This window comes from Stomoxys calcitrans, chromosome 3 (genome assembly GCF_963082655.1).
Source record: "Stomoxys calcitrans chromosome 3, idStoCalc2.1, whole genome shotgun sequence".
NCBI classification, from domain to species: Eukaryota; Metazoa; Arthropoda; class Insecta; order Diptera; family Muscidae; genus Stomoxys; species Stomoxys calcitrans.
The window spans coordinates 41,679,504-41,698,307 of record NC_081554.1 but is presented as its reverse complement, the minus strand read 5'-3'; the positions used below and the strand labels follow the sequence as shown (position 1 = coordinate 41,698,307).

The window sequence follows — 18,804 nt, the reverse complement described above, 5'->3', positions numbered from 1 at the left end:
GGTGGTATGTTGTGCTCATACAGAATTTATTGCGAATATACCTCTATGATATAAATACCACATTAACCACTCTCGACAACCCTGTCTATTAACTGTACTTTTCCCAATGCATGTGTTTTTGTGTAATTGCAGATTTTTTGCCTACACAATTACACTTCTTTCATGGTATACATATTCTGTGTATCTGTTGAAAGTAGAATTGATGGCTTCGAACACCAGTCAACGGTAACGGCTCTCGCTGTTCAGGTTCAAATCCCGACCGGGCTCTGCCGAATTTGTTCATTTTCAAGTATTTTTCATTCAATTTTCAATCTTTGTTTGTTTCCCTTTCGAGATGAGCACTATGATCCGGGTTTTTCTTTGCAAATGGCAAAACAAAAAAAACTTGAAAATTGAGAAATTCGACGAAGCCCGATTGGGACTCGAACCTGGACGCTCGGAGCAGCAGCAAGGGCCGTTGTTGTTGTGCAATGTTCGAAGACATCAATTCAACTTCCAACCGATGCACAGAAAAATTCGAAATTTCATCCATTAAAAATCGAAAGTTCGCTTGCAAAACTTAAAATGGCTGTAAATTATAAAATGGCGATGAATTATAAATTTCATCGAAAATCCATAAAAAATCAAAATTTCTCTTGAAAAACTTAAAATGGTTGTATCTCTTAAACTATGCGTCCTAGAGAGAAATCGGCCTTAATTCGTGACTCTATCAAAAAAATTCGAAAGATAATCGATAATTCATTAAAAATCCAAATTTTACTTGCAAGACATAAAATGGCTGTATCTCCTAAACTATGAGTCCTAGAGGGAAATGGGCTTTAATTCGTGACTCCATCAAAAAAATTCGAAATATAATCGATAATTCATTAAAAATCGAAATTTTACTTGCAAGACTTAAAATGGCTGTATCTCCTAAACTATGAGTCCTAGACGGAAATAGGCTTTAATTCGTGACTCCATCAAAATATTCGAAATTTAATTAAAAATCCATTAAAAATCAAAATTTCACTTGCAAACCTTAAAGAGGCTGTATCTCCTAAACTAAGCGCCCAAAAGGAAATGGGCCTTAATTCGTGACTCCATCACAAAAATTCGACATTTCATCGAAAGCCACTTGCAGAACCTATAATGGCTGTATCTCCTTAACTATGCGTCCTAGAGGGATATGGGCCTTAATTCGAGACTCCATCAAAAAATTCGAAAGTTCATCGAAAATCCATTAAAAATCGAAATTTCACTTGCAAAACTATGCGTCCTAGAGGTAAATGGGTCTTAATTCGTGACTCCATCAAAAAAAATTCGAAATGCCATCGAAAATCCATTAAAAATCGAAATTTCACTTGCAAAACTTCAAATGGCTATATCTCCTTAACTATGCGTCCTAGAGGGAAATGGGCATTAATTCGAGACTCCATCGAAAAATTCGAAATTTCATCGAAAATCCATTAAAAATCGAAATTTCAGTTGCAAAACTTCAAATGGCTATATCTCCTTAACTATGCGTCCTAGAGGGAAATAGGCCTTTATTAGTGACCCCATCAAATAATTTGAAATTTCATCGAAAATCCATTAAAAATTGAAATTTCACTTATAAAATTTAAATTAATTGTATCTCCTTAACTATCCGTCCTAGAGGGAAATGGGCCTCCATTCGAGACTCCATCAAAAAATTCGAAATTTCATCGAAAATCCATTAAAAATCGAAATTTCACTTGCAAAACTTAAAGTTGCTGTATCTCCTTAACTATACGTCTTAGAGGAAAATGGGCCTTAATTCGTGACTCCATCAAAAATATTGAAATTTCATCGAAAATTCATTAAAAATCGAAATTTCACTTGCAAAACTTAAAATGGATGTATCTCCTTAACTATGCGTCCTAGAGGGAAATGGGCCCTAATTCGTGACTCCATCAAAAATTTTGAAATTTCATCGAAAATTCATTAAAAATCGAAATTTCACTTGCAAAACTTAAAATGGCTGTATCTCCTTAACTATGCGTCCTAGAGGGAAATGGACCCTAATTCGTGACTCTATCAAAAATTTTGAAATTTCATCGAAAATCCATTAAAAATCGAAATTTCACTTCCAAAACTTAAAATGGATGTATCTCCTTAACTATGCGCCCTAGAGGGAAATGGGCCTTAATTCGTGACTCTATCAAAAATTTTGAAATTTCATCGAAAATCCATTAAAAATCGAAATTTCACTTGCAAAACTTAAAATGGCTGTATCTCCTAAACTATGCGTCCCAGAGGGAAATGGGCCTCAATTCGTGACTCCATCAAAAAATCGAAATTTCACTTGCAAAACTTAAAATGGCTATATATTCTTAACTATGCGAGGCGCAGTTAGAACACAGCGTGTTCTGCACCGTAATGCAACAAGACACTAAAAGGGTTTCTAGATATTTCGTTCCTTAGAATTTTGAGAAAATTTTTTGTTTAATTTTTTATCCTAAAGGAAATTGCCAACTTCTTATTGAGGAAGCCACCGTAGCGCGTTAGCTTTTCTGAGGTACTTTGGCACGTAAAACTTCTCCCTAAAAACGTATCGCACTGCGGCATGCCATTCAAACTCGGCTATTAAAGAGGTCCCTTACATTGAGCTTATACTTTAAGCGGACGTTTGCAGTTCTTTCTTAATGGAAAGTTCATGGCAATTTTGCATTTCTACTGCATTTTGCAGATAGTGTTTCATTACGACTTCCAATAATCATGCCAATCATTATACCATACTAAATCGATTTATAATTTCAACTTTTGACTGATTTGGTAGAAATTTTGTATGTAGAAATAGGCCCGGTCGAACGTTTTGCCATTCTTACATATGCCATTCCTAATTATGGGATTCCCCTGTAGCCGACTTAGAAGCATGCTAGGCTTTTTAGTGCAGGGGTCATGTGTTCAAATGCCATTCAAGGGTTTAGTTTGTCGCTGAGTCTGCCTGATTGTATATTTCAAATATTATTTCATTGCATTCATCACCCACGTAAATTGTCTTCGGAAACATTGTTGAATTTATTGGTTCAGCTAAGATGACTACAAAAATAATATATTCCACATGGTCAATTTGTGGTAATAATTTAAAAGGGTCAAATTTCTCATTATATATTTATAAAAACTATAATTTTACTGAACTTTGTTATTGCAGTTTTTAACTCAAGGGGTGGGCAAGTCATGCATTATTAATGTAATACCAATTATAATTAATTACACTGACTGACACGTGTAATAGACTCAAATAAAAACTGACGACCAAGAAAAAAATTTTGAGCACTTCCAAACTCTAAAAATCCAATATACGACAAATTACGTGGCATCAAATTGAAAGAAAAAAAAAACAAGTAAAAGCGTGCATATTTCGGCCGGTCCGAATCTTGGGAACGCACCATCATGGATTCTGCTAAAAATTTATATAAACTAAATTTAGTTCAAGGGCTTGTAACGGCTCAAGAAGTCAAATCGGAAGATCGGTTTATAGGGAAGCTATATCAGGTTATAGCCCTATTTGGACGGTACTTGGCACAGTTGTTGGAAGTCATAACAGAACACCGCATGCAAAATTTCAGCCAAATCGGACAACAATGGCGGTTTCCAGGGGCTCATGAAGTCAAATCGGAAGATCGGTTTATATGGGAGCTATATCAGGTTAAAGACAAATTTGAATCGTACTTGGCACAGTTGTTGGAAGTCATAACAGATAGTATTCTGCAAAATTTCAGCCAAATCGTACAAAAATTCCAGCTTGTAAGGGCAAAGGATTCAAATATGGGAGCTATATTAGGTTATAAACCGATTTGAACTGTACTTAACGCAGTTATTGGAAGCCATAACAGAACACTATCTGCAAAATTTCAGCCAAATCGGACAAAAATTGCGGCTTGTAAGGGCTCAAGAAGGTTTATATGGGAGATCGGTTTATATGGGAGCTATATCAGATTATAGACCGATTTAGACCGTACTTCGCACAGATGTTGGAAGTCATAAAGAAACACAAAATGCAAAATTTCAGCCAAATCGGACAAAAATTGGGACTTGTAAGGGCTCCAGAAGTCAAATTGGGAGATCAGTTTATATGGGAGCTATATCTAAATCTGAACCGATATGGCCAATTTGCAATCCTCAATATCCTACGTTAATAATTAGTATCTGTGCGAAATTTCAAACGGCTAGCTTACACAGCTATCGTGATTTCGGACATGACTAGATCGACTCAAAACGTCGTGACGATCAAGAATATATATACTATATGGGGTCTTATCCAAAATTTCATGTAAATCGAGCAAAAATTGCGCCCTCCAATGGCTGAAGAAGTCAAATTGGGAGACCGGTTTGTATGGCAGTTAAAAATTCGTCGCCAACGTCGGACACTAGCAGTTGGGTAAAATGTTTTTTCCATATCCTCGGCATGTTATCTGTGTCAGTTACCAGATTTCCTTTTTTTTCTCTCCAGGAGAATGTGCCTGCACCAAAGCCATCGGTTTGATGTTTAATTCTCTGGTAGAATTTCCGGGCTTCATTTTGACTCCTGTACATCTCAATTCGCTCACACTCACGTCTTTCCATTTAATTTTTCTTTCTGCGTAATAGACGTTTCTCCTCTCTCCTTTTCTCCCGATACCTCTCCTTCATCTGGTGCGTTGCTACTGATTGCAGGGTTGCAATCAGTATTCTTGGCTTCAGTTACATCTCGACACTCTTGGTCGTACCATGGGTTTTTTTGGAGGAGGCTTCCGGTACCCAAGTACGGATTTCGCGGCATTTTCCATGGAGTGGGAAATAGTTTGCCACTGCGCCATTATATCATTGGAACAAGTAGTGCTTTCATGAAGCAATTGGGTCAGTCGAGTGGAGTATGCCGCTGCGATTTGTTGTGTTTACAGCTATTCAATGTCCAGCTTGCGTGCGGTGTCAGATCGTACTTTCCTCGCCATGTTCAAACGGATGCGAACCTTTGTTGCAACAAGGTAATGATCCGAATCTTTATTCGCTCCACGGATCGATCGTACATCTAACACGCTGGATGAATGTCTTCCATCTATCACAACGTGATCAATTTGGTTTCTCGTGTTTTAATCGGGTGACAGCCATGTGGCTTTCTGAATATTTTTATGTTGAAATCTGGTGCTACTAACTACCATGTTTTTTGCCGTGGCGAAATCTTTCAGCCTCAACCCTGGACATTATGTCGTGAAGGCTAAACTTTCCGGCTGTTGGACCAAAAATGTCTTCCTTCCCTATCTTCGCATTAAAATCTCCCAGAACGATTTTAATATCATAGGCGGGGCAGCGGTCATATTCTCTCTCTAGGCGCTCGTAGAAAATATCCTTGGTTTGCTCGTCTTTGTCTCTGTCGGGGAATTTGGCTTTTGTGCGGATTGTGGCTAGCCTCTCATCCACCGGAGTAAAGCTGGAGACAAGATGTTTCAGTCTCCGACTAACCCCAAATCCACAGCCAAATTCATGCCTCTCGTTATGGCAGCTATAGTGTAGCTCGTCACCGTTTGGTGTTGTAGTGACGCCATTCCTAGTCCATCGCACTTCCTGCAGGGCGGTTATATCTGCCTTGTACTTCTCTAATACATCCGCCAGCGCGTATACTGCACCTTCCGTTTTTACTATTCCTTTGGTTCTCATAGTAGTTGTCATTGTTTTCCGGGTGCGGGTTACTGGCCCAGCAACCCCAACCGCATTGGTTTGTGGGATTGCACATGTATCCCTCGTTGTGATGAGCCGCTTTCTCCAAGATCCGACGCTCGCCGCCCCTAACCTGGGAACAGACGCTGATGTTGGCCATTGGTTATTTGAAGGCGCCGATGACTCGCTTTGTCATCTCGAGTATCATTGGCACCCAGTATTTAATTAAGAGCCAGTGCCACCTGACTCTTCACTGAGAATCTCCTCTCGAAAATCGCTGACTGCCCGGGGCCGCATTTGCAGCTACTCCGCATAAAAACGTAGCTTTCCACCATCCGCAACCTGTGGACGCGACCGGTAGCTTTCAGCTAAGCTTCTCGTTATAACGATGGACACCACACAAGTCTGAGCTCAAAATTCCCCCCCTTGAGGTGCTCATAGTTATCCCGTACCAATTCCTGATGATGGTATAGAATGTTTATCTCCTAGTCAGAATGAGGTCCAAGTAGCAGTGACCCGAATTAAGAACAACAAGGCAACAGGAGCCGACGGGTTACCCGTTGAACTATTTAAGAACGGAGGTGATACGCTGATAAGCCGTATGTATCAGCGTATCTGCGCAATCTGGCTAGAAGAACGCATACCCGATGGTTGAAACCTCAGCATACTATGTTCCGTACACAAGAAAGGAGACAAGACAGAATGTGCCAACTACAGAGGAATAAGTCTCCTTACCATCGCATGCAATATACTCTCAAGGGTACTGTGTGAAAGATTAAAACCTAAAGTCAATGAGATAATTGGGGCCTATCAATACGGCTTTAGACCTGGTAAATCAACCCTAAACCAGATATTCACCTGGAAAAGTCCCGAGAAGGACCTATCAATACCTACCATCTCTTTGTTAACTACAAAGCCTCCTTCAATACTCCTTTACGTTGATAGGTATTTCAGGCCATGCCTGAGTTTGGTATCCCTGCAAAATTAATAAGACTCTGCAGGATGACACATGCTCATACGCCTTCTTCAGTAAGAATAGGAATGAATCTCTCCGAACCATTTAATACCAAACGAGGTTTCAGACAAGGAGACAGCCTATCGTGTGATCTCTTTAATATCCTACTGGAGAAGATTATACGAGATGCAGATGTGAATAGATATGGCACACTTATCACAAGAGAACACATGCTACTCGCCTACGCCGACCACATCGATACCATAGGTCGGTCACCGGAAGTATGGGTTGCCCAAAAAGTTATTGCGGATTTTTCATATAGTCGGCGTTGACAAATTTTTTCACAGCTTGTGACTCTGTAATTGCATTCTTTCTTTTGTCAGTTATCAGCTGTTACTTTTAGCTTGCTTTAGAAAAAAAGTGTAAAAAAAGTATATTTGATTAAAGTTCATTCTAAGTTTTATTAAAAATGCATTTACTTTCTTTTAAAAAATCCGCAATTACTTTTTGGGCAACTCAATAGTTACTGCAGTCTTTGAAAGAATCAAAAGGAAATCAGTGAAATTGGGTCTGGCCGTACTGCGCCAAATTTCATCGAAATCGGATGAAAAATGATGAATTTATTGCCTCAAGACTTTAAGTCTGGAGATCGGTCTATATAGTGGCTATATAAAACCAAAATCCGATTTTATGAGATCAGACTGTCAGGTTTATATACAAAGAAAACGAAATCATCAAAAATTGTTTGGAAAATTTTTTTATACCCAAGTTATTTGCAAAATTTTAAATACCTAAACGTTGTGTATTTTCCCAGTAGAAACCCATCTCTACAAATGAGTCCTATTTAGATATAAGATGAAAATTTGCCCAAAAACATCCCTGCCTCTTTCAAATAAATATATTCTATACTCTTTAAGATTTTTTGATCAATGATAGTAGATCTTATGTTTATAGGTAAGGGTATATCCACATGAGACAAATGTTTCCCATATCCTCGCTTGAATGACAACTCAGACTTTAAGCTTAATTTTGCACTACATTGGTCTTGCATGTATATTGGGATATATAACATGCCCTGCAGCTGATTGTGGGGATGATGAAATCAAACCCCACCAAAGTCTTAAGTAGCATCCCAATAAATCGATAGATTTTCCATAAAAATACTTGTGACGTAAAACAGACAGACAGAGGGACTTCATTGAAGAGTAACATGTGCACATTATCTGTAGAAGCACAAATTATTATCAATAAGATTTGCATGCGCTTGTCATTCAAAAATATACATGAGTTGTAAATATTTTAGCATGAAAACGCTAACTTTATGTGAATTTTTAAGTTTTGATGCCAAAGTATGAATGCAAATGCTTCTCAGTCATTGTTTATATATGAATAATATTAACAATTTTTTTCTCTGGGTGTGTGTGTGTTATTTTTTTCAGAGAATTTCTCATCACTTTACATTTACATAGTGTTTGAGAAAAAGAGAAATACACCATCTCGGCAACAGCACGCCACAGCCAATAGAGCACATGCAAAAACTTCTAAAACTAGCGGCAACATTTCCTTAATATTGGTTAAGAAACTTAACGTTGGATGAAATATCTATTCAGTTGCCATCAAACTTGCAACCAACTGCCACTGGCGGATATTAAATCAAAACGGCAGCAACACCATCAACACACCATCACGTACCGTATTGAAATTGCACAGAGATCACCAGAATGGATACCATGGACACAGGGGGCTATAGTTTCGGCATGGATGATAGCTACAAATCGAACAGTGGCTCATCTCTCAACTACAGCACCGATATCAATGCCATTAGTGTTGATTTGCCAGCTCAATCCGATGATGGTATCTCATCATGCAGTGGCGGCCTGAAATATCTGCCGCGATGGCCAGCAGTTAATTTGGAATTTCGCAATTTGTCATATAGTGTTCCCGATATTGATCGAGGTAAGTCCAGAAATAAATACCTAGACTTAGCACTGAGTTGGTTTGGTTGACTTTGAGCAATATCGTTGCCATGGTTGTTCATTGAATGTCACTGAGTCTATTGGCGAAATGCCAATTGGGCAATAAAGTTTAAAAACTGTGCAATTAACTCCACTATTGGTTGAAGGGAAACATTTACAATGTTACATATAAATATGGTAATAAGTTTAAATACTTGTAATTTTAAATGCAGCATGTGCTATGTCAGAGGCATCACTTATAAATTTCGACTAGCACTAGTTATTGGGTTGCCCAAAAAGTATTTGCGGATTTTTTAAAAGAAAGTAAATGCATTTTTAATAAAACTTAGAATGAACTTTAATCAAATATACATTTTTTACACTTTTTTTCTAAAGCTATCTAAAAGTAACAGCTGATAACTGACAGAAGAAAGAATGCAGTTACAGAGTCACAAGCTGTGAAAAAATTTGTCAACGCCGACTATATGAAAAATCCGCAATTACTTTTTGGGCAACCCAATATAAAAAAACCAAATAAATTGAAGGAGATTACAAACAATTCACCAATCAAACTAATTGTCAGCACGGGGTTATTTAGATTTTGCCATTTAGTTTTTGTTTGATTTTGAGCTATAAAAAATTGCCGACTTTCGGCAAGTAAATTTTCTCCCTAAACATCAACTTATACTACGGGAAAAATTTTTACAACATCCATCATAGGATGGGGGCATAAGAATTTCGTCATTCCGTTTGTAACACATCCTAATCTTGATCGTATTGATATTCCACGTCGTCGAAAGCAAGCAAACTTTTGAAGAACTAAAGCTAGCTGCTTAAAATTTTGCACAAAGACTTGCTATTTGTGTTGGTCGTTTGGGATTGTAAATGGGTCATATCGGTTTTGATATAGCTGCCATATAAACCGATTTCGGGTCTTGACTTCTCAAGCCTCTAGAAGGCGCAATTCTTATTCGATTTGGCTCAAATTTTGTGCAACAACTTCCATGACCTTAAACATACGTTCCAAATATAGTCTGAATCGGCTTATAACCTGTTATAGCTCCCATATAATTTCCAATTTCGGCTTGGTCGAATCTAAAATACCCTTCACCATGGATAGCATTTGTCAAGTTCTTTGGATGGTTTCTCTTTAAAGGCAGAAACTAATAAAGGATAGTGGCAGGCAAAAGTCAACGCGCCAATTCTCAACCGAATCGGATAAGAATTGTGCCCTCTAGAGGCTCAAGAAGTACATTTGGACCGATTCGCACCATACTTAGTACATCTGTTGGAGGTAATAGGAACATTTTTAACCAAACCGGGTAAGAATGGCGCTCTTTAAGGGTTCAAGAAATATCATCCAGGGAGCTATATCTTAAAGTCCCCCTAATCCCTAATGGAATATTCATGGGCAAATTACGAAAACGTAAAAATGCAAATAGGCCAGAAAAAAATATTCATTCGTGGTAAGGTTGCAAATGCAAATTTGCCTATGAACATTCCATTTAGAAACTGGGGCAAATTTCTCACAAATCAATGAGTGCTGTCCGATTCAATTTTAAACTCAATGAAAGGGGACCTATCACTGAGCGTGCCGCAGAGCGACACCACTTTGGGGAGAAGTTTTTACATGGCAAAGTACCTCACAAATGATGGAGAAACTGGTGGTACCTCACAAATGATGGAGAAACTGACGCCTCGTCTGGCCAAAATTTTCTCAGCGTGCCTAGGACTTGCATATACTCCGAAAGTCTGGCAGGAGGCAAGGGTGGTGTTTATACCCAAGCAAGGCAAGGCAAGTTATGCGACACCAAAGGCCTACAGACCCATAAGCCTTACGTCTGTTCTACGCAAAACCATGGATCGTATTGTGAACACCATGATAACGAGTAGGACATCCAGCGAACTGCTCAAATACAAACATCATGCCTATGTCAAGAGAAGATCGGTGGAGACTGTCCTGCACGAGATTGTGCAGAAAATAATAGAATCCTTTGATGCCAAAACGTACACATTGGCGGTATGCATTGACATGGAGGAGGCTTTTAACAATGTGCGGACCGATCCTTAAACCAGTGCCGCGTGGACCCGGTCCTTAAAGACTGGATAAACCATATGCTAAGGAATAGGTGGATAAATTGTGTGTCCCATGGCATAAATATAAGGGAGAAAGTGGCACAGGGCACGCCACAGGGGGGCATTTTATCGCCACTCCTATGGGTGACCACCACAAATGACCTATTACGGATGCTGACTGAGGAGGTATTTGAACCCGTGTGCTACACAGACGATGTTATAATACTTCTAAGGGGTAAGGATCCGAACGAAATATGCAGAAGGGTCGAAAGGGTCTTGCATATGGCATATGGCTGGGCTGGACCAAAAGGTCTCAATGTTTACCCAGAGAAGACTGAAATATGCCTATTGACGAGGAAGACGAAGGTGGGCCAATTTAACGCACCAGGTTTCCTATATAAGACGATTTCGATATCTGACAAGGTCAAATACTAAGGTGTGATCTTGAACGGAAAACTGATTTGGTGTCACAGTCACATTCAGGAGCGTACTGAGAAGGCTCACAGGTGTTGGGCATTTTGAACCAAGTCGACTCATATGTAGATATAGCTCCCATATATATTTTTCATCCGATGTTGCCTTATAAGGCTGAAGTAGATACAATTTTGGTCCAATATTGTGTTAAATTTAATCAAAATCGATTCAGATTAAGATATAGCTCTCATGTATATCATCCGATATGGCATTTTTAGGCTGTAATAGCTAAAATTTTTGTCCGATCTTTACAAATATTGGGATGCCCAAAAAGTAATTGCGGATTTTTCATATAGTCGGCGTTGACATATTTTTTCACAGCTTGTGACTCTGTAATTGCATTCTTTCTTCTGTCAGTTATCAGCTGTTACTTTTAGCTTGCTTTAGAAAAAAAGTATAAAAAAAGTATATTTGATTAAAGTTCATTCTAAGTTTTATTAAAAATGCATTTACTTTCTTTTAAAAAATCCGCAATTACTTTTTGGGCAACCCAATGTTTTTGTCTATATACGCTTTTAAGAATGCAGTAACCTTTAGGTCCTTGTAACAAAATCTTGCTAGTTTTTATTCGATATTTCCATAGGTATGCAAAATTAAAATCTGACTAGATTTCGAGGTAGCTTCTATGTATTACAAGTAGTACGTGAACTTGAGGCCACAGTAGCGCAGAGGATAGAATGCCCGCTTATGACCTGTTCCTTAATGAAATGTTCATGAGCAAATTTTTACGTAGACTCGGTGGTGTAGGATATCATATAGTAGGCACCGCCCGACTTTTGCCTTTCCTTACGTAGACTCGGTGGTGTAGGGTATAACATAGTCGGCACCGCCCGACTTTTGCCTTTCCTAACTAGTTTTTTCTAAAAGCTAAATTTCAAATTACCATATTAAAAACCAGTAAGGAAGGGCAAAGTCGGGCGGTGCCGACTGTATTATACCCTACACCTACCCTATAAGTACAATCTGGGAGCTATATCCAATTCTGAACCAATTTTGATGGATCTCGGCGAGCAAATATATTCAAACTGTAATAACTACGGTTGACAAATGAAAAAATTTTTTCAAATTACCCAAAATCTGACGAACATTTATATGGAAGCTAAATCTAATTCTGAACCGATTTCAAGCAAACTTCTTAGATAATGAGGTAATCGTGGAGGAAAGCGTGGTGCAAAATTTTGACAAGATTGGTCAAACAATGGGCTTGCAGTGGCTTTTGATGAAAATCTGGCGATAAAAGTATATGACAGCTATATCTAAATCTGGGCCGATTTCAATAAAATTCGCCAGTAATGTCGAGAGTCAAGAGAAAATCCATCCTGCCAAATTTCGAGAGAATAGGTTAACAAAAGACAATGTAATTGCAATATTACTGCAAATCGGACGAACATGTATATGGAAGTTTTGACAAGATTGGTCAATAAATGCGCTTGCAGTGGTTCTAGGAGTAAAAATCGGGCGATATATATATATTGGGTTGCCCAAAAAGTAATTGCGGATTTTTTTAAAAGGAAGTAAATGCATTTTTAATAAAACTTAGAATGAACTTTAATCAAATATACTTTTTTTACACTTTTTTCTTAAGGCAAGCTAAAAGTAACAGCTGATAACTGACAGAAGAAAGAATGTAATTACAGAGTCACAAGCTGTGAACAAATTTGTCAACGCCGACTATATGAAAAATCCGCAATTACTGTTTGAGCAACCCAATATATGTGAGCTATATCTAAATCTATATATATATATATATATATATATATATATATATATATATATATATATGTGTGTATATATATATATATATATATATATATATATATATATATATATATATATATATATATATATATATATATATATATATATATATATATATATATATATATATATATAGGACCTATATCCAAATATGAACCGATTTTTTCCAATTTCAATAGGCTTCGTCTCTAGGCCGAAAAACATGCCTGTACAAAATTTTAAGACGATCGGATAAAAATGGCGACATGCACTTTGTACACAAATTAACATGGGCAGACGGACATCGGTCGATCGGTATACTTATCAATGGGTCTATCTCTCCTTCTTCTGGATGTTACAAACAAATGCACTACTTTATAATACCTTTTAGGGTAGGGTAGGGTAGGTAGAAATCGATTAGAAATCAAAGAAGGTATTGAATTAGGCTTCTATGGTCTAAAAATAAGTTGCTAAGGGGCCCAATATCTATTTATGAACCTTTCGGAGTAGGATTCGTTACCAAATACGGAAAAACGAAGGCTGATAGTAACTCAAGAAGTCAAATCCAGTGATCGGTTTATATGAGGGTTATATATATTTATGGACCTATCTGAATGGGATTTGGCCAAAATCATCCAAATAGGATGAAAATTGAAGCCTTTTAGTGCTCAAGAAGTCAAATCTGGATATCGGCTTATATAGGGGCTATGTTAGTCTATAAACCGATTTAGATCATACTTAGCACAAAAGGAGGAACAGAAGTCCTTATGTAAAATGTCCACCACATCGGCTCTAAGGCCTCTTAGGGTTCTTATTAGTTTATAGACCGATTCGGGTCATACTTGACAAGGATATTGGAAGTAAGAACAAAAGTGCTTCTGCAAGTTTCAGCCAAATCGGGTAAGAATTAAGGCTTGTAGGGGTCAGCGCAGAAAATTTTTCAAAATCGCCTGTAGCAAAGGCAAGTCCACTGACTTTTCTGGCTTCAAAGAATGCTCTCTCGCAGTCAAGAAATATACAGTAATGACATTTTTTTCAAATTGATGCTTAAATTTATGAAAGATGGTTTATGAACAACATAAACGATATGGGCAAATTTTTATGAACAAATTGGAAAAATTCCTCGAGTTAACTAAAAGCATAGCACCGATACTTCTATTGATTTACATAGTTGGGGATTGCAAATGGGCCATATCGGTTCAGATTTAGATATAGCTCTCATATAAACTGATCTCCCAATTTGACTTCTTGAACCCCTGGAAGTCGCAATTTTTGTCCGATTTGGCTGAAATAGCTCCCATCAGGGATGTAGCCAGGATTTTATTTGGGGGGGGGGATCGCCTCACATTTTTTTCAAAACCGAAAATTGCCAAAATTCTTCTTTTACTGTAAAATTGGAAAATATACCTCAAACTTTTTTTTTTGAAAATTGTGATCGCTACTGGGTACCGAGACGGTGACATTTGGTTAAAGTCAGAGCTGAATTTTGTACTGCTTGCTAACACACTATTTATAGGCCGATGCTAATCTTTCAAAGCCTTCAAAGTGTGGTTGTCTTCGGGAATATCTTAGTTATGAAGTGAAAGTTTCATCGAATTAGCTTCAGTATTTTAATGATTTTTTTTACGACGAATCATCTACTATATAGTCCTATATGGCCCATCTTCGAACTTAACCTGCCTATGGTTATCCCCATCCCTGGTAGTGGGTATAAAAATAGAAATTCAATCAAACTTAGTCTTTAGAAAACATTTGAAATTTAGTCTTTAGAAAGATTGCATTAAAAGTTTGTTTTTAGTAAAAATTTGATTAAATGTTTGTCTGCAAATTTTGTCATTGAAATTTCAAATTAAAAAAAATTTCATTGATATGTTGTTTGAAAAAAATAAATTCATTAAAATTTTTCTTTAGAAAAAAATGTCATTGAAATTATATCGTTAGAAACAATTTCATTGTTTTTATACCCTCCACCATAGGATGGGGGGTATACTAATTTCGTCATTCTGTTTGTAACTACTCGAAATATTAGTCTGAGACCCCTTAAAGTATATATAATTTTGATCGCCGCGACATTTTATGTCGATCTAGCCATGTCCGTCCGTCTGTCTGTCGAAAGCACGCTAACTTCCGAAGGAGTAAAGCTAGCCGCTTGAAATTTTACCCAAATACTTTTTATTAGTGTAGGTCGGTTGGTATTGTAAATGGGCCATATCGTTCCATGTTTCGACATGGCTGCCATATAAACCGATCTTGGGTCTTGACTTCTTGAGCCTCTAGAGGGCGCAATTCTCATCCGATTTGACTGAAATTTTGCACATAGTGTTTTAGTATCACTTCTAACAACTGTGCTAAGTATGGTTTACATCGGTCCATAACCTGGTATAGCTGTCATATAAACCGATCTTGGGTTCTGACTTCTTGAGCCTCTAGAGAGCGCAATTCTTACCCGATTGGAATGAAATTTTGCACGACTTGTTTTGTTATGATATCCAAGAACTGTGCTAAGTATGATTCAATTCGGTTCATAACCTGACATAGCTGCCATATAAACCGATCTGGGATCTTGACCTCTTGAGCCTCTAGAGGTCGCAATTATTATCCGATTTGCCTGAAATTTTGTACAACGGATCCTCTCATGACCATCAACATACGTGTTTATTATGATCTGAATCGGTCTATAGGCCGATACAGCTCCCATATAAATCGATCTCTCTATTTTACTTCTTATTCGAATTGGCTGACAGGTCTCCAACATATAATTTAATTGTGGTCTTAACCGGATCATATGTTGATATCGCTCTAATAGCAGAGCAAATCTTTTCTTATATCATTTTTTGCCTAAGAAGAGATGTCAGGAAAAGAACTCGATAAATGCGCTCCATGTTGGAGGGTATATAAGACTCGGCCCGGCCGAACTTAGCACGCTTTTACTTGTTCTCTATATACAAAATCATTTTGGGGGGGAGTCTCGGGCCCGAAGCCTCTCCCCTGGCTACGTCCCTGGCTCCCATATAAACCGATTTCCCGATTTGATTCCTTGAATCCATACAAGCCGCAACTTTTGTCCGATTTGGTTGAAATTTTGCATGTAGTGTTCTGTTGTAACTTCAAACAACTGTGTCTAGTACGGTTTAAATCGGTATATAACCTAATATAACTCCCATACAAACCGATCTCCCGATTTAACTTCTTGAGTCATTACAAGCCGCAATTTTTTTACGATTTGGCAGAAATTTTGCATTTGGTGTTCCGTTTCGACTTCCAACAACTGTGCCCAATATGGTTCAAATCAGTATAAAATCTGATATAGCTCCCATGTAAACCGGCCTCTCCATCATCCTTGCTCGGTTCCTAGAAGCTTTAATTTTTGCTTGTTTGGCAGAAGTTTGGTATATGGAATAAGATTATGCCCTTTATCAAAATTTATTTTGTATAAATTTTTAGCAGAATCCATGGTGAAAGGTACCCAAGATTGGGCCCGCCCGAACTTATTGTAGTTATTTAAAAGCAGTCAGTCGAGCGGAATGGGATATAACAGGGCGTTTGGTGGTTTTCATAATTGCTTCATTTGTTTTATTCATTACATTTTTCTTTAAAATCATTCGTCTTTTTCTATCACAGGCAAAAAAACAATTTTACACAACATTAGCGGAGAATTTAGATCACACGAGCTAACCGCCATAATGGGTCCTTCAGGAGCTGGAAAAACAACGTTACTTAATTTATTGGCTGGATTTGGGTAAGTAACGCCAACATTAAAATACCTTACAAAGAGGGGAAATTATAACACAGTGTTGTCATGAACTAAAATGAGTACGCATTACTAAAAACACACAAGATTCAATTCGACGCAATATAGGGGTGTTAAAATTTTTTTAACTGAAACTACTTCAGTCACAAAAATGATAATATTGAAGTTATATATGGAAGCAATATCTAAATCTATTCCTATATTGATCAATATCAATACCGTTCGTCCCTGGAGCAAAAAAGTAAAATTTCCAGAAAATCTGACAACGAATTCGCATTTGTTGTCAGATTTTCCTGTACCTTGATCACAAGAATACATGGACAGACAGACGGACAAAGCTAAATCGAAACAGACAATTATTCTAAGCCGATCGCTCTTCTCCTTCTTAGAGTTGCAAACAAGTTAACAAAACTATAAATACACAAAGTTATGGTAAAAAAAACCCTTTTACTAATGCCACTTCATCTCTTTTTTAGAATATCCACTTATACGGGCGACATCAATATCAATCGGAATCCTCGAGATTTGCGCCTATTTCGCAAAATGTCACGCTACATAATGCAACAGGATATTGTCGATCCATATTTCACTGTCATGGAATCCATGATGTTGGCAGCCAATTTAAAATTAGGCAATGAATTGACAAAACAACAGAAGCTAGAAATCATCGATGAAATTCTAAGCATGTTGCGGTTGGAGAAAACAGCGAATACAGCAACCGAACGTTTGTCAGGTGGAGAGCGTAAACGGCTTTGTGTAGCAATGGAATTAGTTAATAATCCACCGGTACTGTTCCTAGATGAGCCTACAACGTAAGTATAACCATATGTATTCAGCAACAATAGCTGTGTTTTTTCGTAGTCGTATACAGTGCAAGTCAGATGATCTGGATAAAATATCAGTGTAAAGTTGCACTGGTAAGTTATCGATATCATGCGATATCACATAATAAGAATAAGAAATCATGATTTGCTCTATATAGAGTACTAAAATAAATTATGGCAAATATAAACCATCATATAAAACCCTGTTTCCACTGCTCCTTAAATCCAGATTTAATATCCCGATCATCTGTTTTCCCTTTATAAAATCAACTGACGAGAACCTTAAGAGAGCCTTAAAAGTAAATGTTATACCCTCCACAATAGGATGGGGGTATACTAACTTTGCTATTCCGTTTTTAACACCTCGAAATATTGATCTGAGACTCCATAAGGTATATATATTCGTGATCGCCTTCTCATTTTAAGTCGATCTAGTCATGTCTGTGGAAAGCACGTTAACTTTCGAGCTGGGCGCTTGAAATATTGTACAAATACTTTCTACTGGTTTAGGTCGGTTGTGATTGTAAATGGGCCAAATCGGTCCAATGTTTTGATATATTGGGTTGCCCAAAAAGTAATTGCGGATTTTTTAAAAGAAAGTAAATGCATTTTTAATAAAACTTAGAATGAACTTTAATCAAGTATACTTTTTTTACACTTTTTTTCTAAAGCAAGCCAAAAATAAAAGCTGATAAATGACAGAAGAAAGAATGCAATTACAGAGTCACAGGCTGTGAAAAAATTTGTCAACGCCGACTATATGAAAAATCCGCAATTACTTTTTGGACAACCCAATAATGGCATATTTTGCCCATGAACATTCCACTAAGGAACAAGGGCAAATTTCTCACATATCAATGAGTGCAGTCCGATTTAAGTCTTTTTTTTTAAGCTCAATGGTAAGACGCTTCCTTTTTATTGCCGAGTCCGAACGGCGTGCCGCAGTGTGACACCTCTTTTGGAGAGAAGTTTTACATGGCATAGTACCTCACAAATGTTGCCAGCATTGGGACTATATTTTCTGATGGTCTCGCCAGAATTCAAACCCAAGCGTTTAGCGTTATAGGTGGACATGCTAACCTCTGCGCTACGGTATTCTGATATAGCTGCCATATAAGTCGATCTCGGAACATGTCTTCTTGAGCCTCTAGACGGCGCAATTCTTATCCGATTTTGCTGAAATTTTGTATGAGGTGTTTTGTTGTGACTTCGAATAACTGTGCTTATGGTCCAAATCGGTTCATATTCTGATATAGCTGCCATATTAACTTCTTGAGCCTCTAGACGGCGCAATTCTAATCCGATGTGGCTAAAATTTCGTATGAGTTGATGTGATATAATATATATGTTCAAAATCGGTTGATAACCTAATACAGCTGTCATATAAACCGATCT

At 37.6% G+C, this 18,804-nt stretch overlaps 1 protein-coding gene across 2 annotated transcripts in view; it reads left to right on the top strand.

Annotated features, from left to right (window-relative positions):
* The window catches only part of LOC106087364 (ATP-binding cassette subfamily G member 4), an 83,076-nt gene that overhangs the window by 48,118 nt on the left and 16,154 nt on the right, over positions 1 to 18,804 (top strand). For both annotated transcript variants that reach the window (XM_059364720.1, XM_059364721.1), the window contains exons 2-4: positions 8,032 to 8,548; positions 16,456 to 16,573; positions 17,062 to 17,397. In XM_059364720.1, coding sequence (XP_059220703.1) covers positions 8,314 to 8,548; positions 16,456 to 16,573; positions 17,062 to 17,397 — 689 coding nt within the window. In that variant the 5' untranslated portion in view covers positions 8,032 to 8,313. The remainder of the gene's footprint in view (positions 1 to 8,031; positions 8,549 to 16,455; positions 16,574 to 17,061; positions 17,398 to 18,804) is intronic.